This window comes from Protopterus annectens, chromosome 16.part0 (assembly GCF_019279795.1).
Source record: "Protopterus annectens isolate FY-2018-M chromosome 16.part0, PAN1.0, whole genome shotgun sequence".
Classification (NCBI taxonomy): Eukaryota; Metazoa; Chordata; order Ceratodontiformes; family Protopteridae; genus Protopterus; species Protopterus annectens.
This window is the reverse complement of record NC_056750.1, coordinates 228,525,231-228,531,687: the sequence shown is the minus strand read 5'-3', so window position 1 is coordinate 228,531,687 and position 6,457 is coordinate 228,525,231. Positions and strand designations below refer to the sequence as shown.

The following is a 6,457-nucleotide window of genomic DNA, read 5'->3' as shown; positions in this document are numbered from 1 at the left end:
TAGTATATGAACAGGGAACATTAATTGGAATGAATTTTAACATTTGTAGAACAACAGGACACATGTCCCAACCGTAGGTTTGGTGGAAAACATAACCATTCATTTATGTGTTTAGATTATTGGTGAAGCTAAGGTGGAGAGAGAGAGAGATGTCAGTTAACAAATGTAGATTCTTGCAGTGTTCACAGCTTTAATTATCATTGCTTTACTCATTACTCTACAGGTATTATTACAGTAACTATTGTGTTGGGTTGAGCAGTGGTATGTTTGTACACAGTATAATTACAGCCTTCTTATAACTACTTTATACTTTTTCTTACCTGGAAGACCTGTGGAGGGAATGTTTGTTAATACTACATGACTGCTCCTACCCATATTCAGATAGTCAGGGTTACATATGTGCACTCATACAGTGTGTGTGTGTGTGTGTGTGTGTGTGTGTGTGTGTGTGTGTGTGTGTGTGTGTGTGTGTGTGTGTGTGTGTGTGCGTGCGCGCAACTGACACACTCTGCCTTGATTTCTATCGGTCACCCTGATTGTTAGCAGGGACAGGTTGCTGTGACATCATGACACTTTTGAATATTTCTTGGGGAGACCACTTGGTGTATGTACTTATCTTCCTGTCATTTTCAGCCTTTGGGTTGGACCATGGGTGTTGGACACAGTATAACTACAGCCTTCTTATAGCTACTTTGTACCTTCTCTTACCTGGAAGACCTGTGGAGGGAATATTTAACAGTACCTGACTGTTTCTACACCTTTTCACAAAATCCTAGTTGAAATTATGCATACAGCTTTCTACCACTCCTGAGATTTGAAACATGGCTGTTTCTGCTAAAAATATAACAAGTGGATGATTCATCAGAAGGAACTATTGAGAAACTTCTGGCTTTTCCTTGAATGATTTCTTTCTCATTCTCTCTATGTTGTACAATCTGACCTTATAAGTACAACATTCTTATACATACATTCCTATACATATCTTTTCACGTAGCACAGTGTGGAAAACAATGGTTAACACAACCTGGTACTGGTCCTGCAGCAGTCTCGCATCATGTTTTTTTACAAGGAGTCCAACCATGACTTTGGACTCCTGTATGCCCTAGCACTGCACCCGAAAACGCATGCCCTCTCCAACACCTGCCATACTGCCTACAGTGGAGAGCTAACAACCAGTTGTGAGCTGTATTCCTGCCTGCACAGTTTAAATATGGCCAATTTCCCACCCTTTGCCATGATTGGATGGTTTTGAAAATGCTGAACTAAGCTACGGGCAAACCTGCTTAGCTAAGGTTGGCAGTGCTTAAAGGGGCAGGTTCAGCACTGCTGAGTAATAAGCAAATCCACTTAGCTGGGCTACTTATTGCTTAGCATTCATATTTACACAATGCTTACACCTGGTCAGCATATCTGTGCAATGTTTAGCATTGCTTATGTTTTATTTTATGGGCTGTATGGGATTAATTCATCATTCCTGACATATTATAAATTTGTTTACCTTCCCTGACATCCCCCAATTTGCTTTCATTACATTTATTCTTGTGTGACTAAACTGTATGGGACACTTGTGTTTATATGAGGGTTTCACAACTTTATTATACTCACACCTCACATCTGGACCTACTACACTACTCTGGTTAACAAATATGTTCTTTACTACCTAATTATTAAAAAAATAAATTATGTACTGCTTTCATATGTAAAATATAAACTGGCTTTATTGGGGATTGAACCGGGAATTATTATTTACAAGGCTAATGTTCTAACCACTTTACTATTTCCACATTGCTGTATTATGGAGTATATACCTATTTAGCTCCTTATGATTTGTAAGCTAGGCTAAACAGAGCTGCGCGATGTGCACACCCACTTAGATAAGCTTAAACTTTATTGCAGACTGAAAAAAAAAGTTAAACTGTTGTGTTTTATTTTTGTACTGTAGGGGTATGCACAATGATTTTTGCAACATTATCAGGAGGGTGCTGTGATTTTATAATGGTGATGACATGGCAGGCTTTGCATTTGAGGTATGTTCCTTGGATGCTCACAGTGTCCGCCATATCTCTCAACTGTACAGATTGTCACACACTGCCCAGATATTTACCTTGTATGTTTGGTCCATTTTCATAGAATTATGGCTTTCAGGCAGATTAGGGGCAAATCATTAAAGATTGCAGTTAGTAATTAGTGACAGATATTTGCTTTTTACACTTCATACCCTTCAGCACATTCATGCTAATGGATAACCTGTTCTATCAACTTAAGTATGTGAGCCAGACATTTATTTCCTTTCTCCAGATTTCTTACACTCTAAGAGGTTGAGAGGTATTTCATGGACATTCTCGCGACCATTACATATGCATGGTGCACTGCCATGCTGCATGGGAATGGTCACTTCCGTGTAAGAATAAGCTATTCTTGCACAGAAGTTTGCTGAATCCCACAGAATGTGTACATGTGTATCTTTTTAAAGAAACTAAAAAACTAGATGCTTCTACATCAAATATTATCCTGACATATTATATAACGCTTAACAGGTGTTCCAATGTTAGTAACACTATATGCACCCTCTCACACTTGACTGGCTCACACATCTGGATTATCTGTACAGCCTCTGAAAATTCCCATAATGACTATATCCTGCCTTTAGTTCTCTCATTTGATGACTGCAGCAACCACTGCTAAGCATCCTCTAATTTTACTAACTTCATCAGCAACTAACACTGCACATTTAACTTTTGGTCTTCTCATTCAGAATATCCCATTTTGTAGCAGCTTCCCTGAATAACAGCCATTTTCTTTATGGTGATCACAACCTTCTGTCTCCATAATGGGGAACACTTCCTCTCATAATGTCCAACAACTGGGCAAACTGTGGTACATTTAATAACAACTTTCCAACCTCAACTAGGAAGCTCATAGGATGATTAAAATGTGTTAATTTATACTTATAAAAAGTTATTTTGTTGAATTACTATGATTCATTATTATTTACTATGAATATCATTTAAAGATTCTTAATACTGAATGTGTGACAGACCCTTTCAGCATGAAAAAATTGAGGATTATGAACTTTTTAAGACTCAGAATTAGAAACATTCCTTGTAAAGAGGCATATTTGAGAAGTATGGCTAAGCCTTCCATCTTAACATTATATTTAGCTGCATAGAATCTTCAAGGCAGACCAGTAATATGTGTGAAATATTTCCTTTCAGACATGTCTATTTCTTGCAGAGATATAATTTAGGTCTGTACAAAGTTATGTGACTTAGGATTTCTACATACTTTGTGGGTAGAATAAATACCTTTCAGATTCAGCAGAGTTTATTAAAACTTCCCTGACCTAAGCATGCTGCATTAATTTCTTTGATTTGGAGGAATGGATCTTTTCTCAGAAATACAATGTACATGGTTTGATTCTAACCACTGGTTATTGACTACACTTGTAATACTTTGCTAACTGACAACCTAGTGTTTATCCATGAACCTGTGAAGGTAAGTAGGTCATAAGCTTAGTAATCAGACCTATGAAATTAAGACTTTGGTCAACTAGTACATCTCTGTGGAAACCAATAATGGAAAGTAGGATGGCACTGCCATTTAATCAGCTGGCAAAGGGACTGAGCTGTGACGTATTGTAGAATAAGTAGTTGTACAGGTAGCATTCAGGACTCTGATGTGGACATGTATGTGAATGCCTTAGGTTTGAATCTAGCTTCCCCTAGTTTGTTGTAGGTTATTCTAGTGTGCGACAAACATTTGCATTCTCAAATTAAAGAAAAGTAGGATGGCATTGCCATTTAATCAGCTGGCAAAGGGGCTGAGCTGTGACATTTTGTAGAACAAATAGCTAAGCAGGTAGCATGACTAGGATGTAGACATATGTGAATACCTTAGGTTTGAATCTAGCTTCTCTAGTTTGTTGTAGGTTATTCTAGTGTGTAACAAACATTTGCACTCTCAAATTAACGTCCATCTGTGCATACCATCATTTATTTATGACCCCACTTGACCACATCTTTTTACTCCCCCACATTCTAGTAGGGGAACAGAACAATGCAGCATTCAGCACTTTTATCTTATAGAGGTAAGTGGCTAAAGGTAACCTAAAGTGTCACCAAGAAAATCACAGCAAATATACTGAGGAACAGTGGGAATGCCAAAACAATAGATGTCTCAAGGCAATGACAGCTAAACAACTTGCATTTTTAAAACTCACTAAATCATTTTATATTGCTATAAGATTTCATTCATTTCACTTAGTACATTGAAAGAATAAAATGTTTCCATAAGAAATGGCCAGGTGAAAGCATCTGAAAAGATGATAACATTGCTATAACCCTACCCTGACCTGTCCAGTCTCCATTGTGACTATAACCAAAACACACTGAGTTGGGATCTGTGGAGCTTTTTTGTTGTCCTGGATTTGTGGAAAGAAGTAGGTACCTTAGTAAAATCCAATCTCCCCTTCAGCTTGATGTTCCCCCATTATGAGAAATTACTTACTTTCAGTTCCTATGATGTGATAACTGATGAACATAATAAGGGCTAGCAACTGCAACTAATGCCTATATGCCATTGATGAGAGAAACAAACTGCTTAAAATTAACCTAGTTGAAGCTTTCTTTGAAATGAATGTGACAATTTCTAAGGTAAATTATCCTTGAGAGTTTGATTAGAAGTTTGGCTAGCAGGATGCCTACATTCAATGGCACGGATCAACATTTGTGCACCACATTACTCTGCTTAAGTAATTATTTTCATTAACCAGCTTGATGACATCACATACACATAGCTCCACCCCTTCACCTCACAGCTGTATGTATGCAGAGACTGATATTTTTCTGGGCGGCACATGTTTAAAGTGGGCAGGCTAAAGCATGTTGCATCTTGAACGGAAATCAGTAATGTGGTTTCTTTAGTTTACTATATATACGGGAGTCTGTTCAAAAGCTGTCAGTATAATAAACAGAACAGGAATTTTTATTGTCTCAACACAGCCGTGAAGCAGACTTTTCATAAATATGATCAAGTTCTGTGCTGGACTTTTAAAATTCTGCATTGTTGTAAGTTCAAGATATAACATCTGTCTTATATTTCTACTGCTGGGTGAGTTCCATACGATTATAATTTTGCACATTACTATGTTAAAACACAGTAAAAAGGAACACTTTGCTTGATATAGTATTGACTATTTATTTAATAATTTACTGTTTGCTGACTGGGTACATGGTGTGATATATATATATATATATATATATATATATATATATATATATATATATATATATATATACGGACTTGTTTCATGCACAACCAAGGTATGTAACATAATACAGACGTGTACTTTGCTGGCATATGCAGTATGATAATATTAAACATGAAACTGGGAAGTAGTATAAAATAGCTCTAAAGATATAAAGTATTAGAAACACTGTCTAATCACAGCATTATAGCATAATCCTATATAAAATATTTGCGTTGTGTAAAACATCTGTCATGGTTTGTATAATTGTACAAATATCATTGATAGTATATGTATACCCATGCATCAAAATGCTTTTTGTGAATAGACAGTGTTATTACTAAACAGAAAAAAAATATGGCAACTACCATTTAAATATGAAACAAATGAATGGACCACATTGCTAATTTTTTACTTGAATGTTTCATTCAGGTATTACTAATGGAGATGAAGTAACACAATTAGAGACCAGCCAAAGTGTTTCTGAAGAGAAAGATGTTGTTCTGTCCTGCAATTTCACAACAGCAGGACAACCATTCCTGCACTGGTACCAGCAAAAAGCAAATGGACCTTTAAATCACCTTGGTTTTCAAGTGAACACAGCTAAAACTGAAGCAGGAAATGGTCGTTTCTCATCATACTTCAATGTGTCCAAGAGTACAGTATTGCTGACTATCTCCAGAGCACAGCTCTCTGACTCTGCAGTCTACTACTGTGCAATGAGTGACACACTGAGTGATATCCCCACTAGCATCATACAGGAAACTATAACCAGGTGTTTAAGGGCTCAGAGCTCAGGCACGGTTTCCCTGAGATATTGACATATGGCTCACAAAAAAATATATAGTACAGTCTCTCTGCTGTGCCCTTTCTCTAGACTCTGGAAGCAACCAAATCATATTGTTTAAAAAATTCCTAAAATATAATAAAGCCCCTTGCTGTAGAAATATTTTAATGACTGCCTCTATTGCCTATTTTTAAATTCACAGAAGAAATGTGTCTTAAATTCCTCAGAATATTGATCAAAATAGCTGAACTAGAGGCCATGCAATTAATAAAAAACAGTCCTTAAATGATACCTTATATTTGATAATAAAATGTAACAATAATATAGGATTTCTCTGCCTTCAGACCATGAAAAATATAAAACAGGTATTGGAAATGAGGAAAGGGGAGGAGGGAGGAAGGAATAATAATGCTATAGTAATACAT

The 6,457-nt window shown here is 36.6% G+C and overlaps 1 gene segment (V, D, J or C); it reads left to right on the top strand.

The window, feature by feature from the left end:
- Positions 1 to 5,005: 5,005 nt before the first annotated feature.
- Positions 5,006 to 6,066, top strand: LOC122790571. The segment is given in 2 exon segments: positions 5,006 to 5,109; positions 5,678 to 6,066. Coding segments are annotated over 2 exon segments (474 nt in total).
- The last annotated feature ends 391 nt before the right edge of the window (positions 6,067 to 6,457 follow it).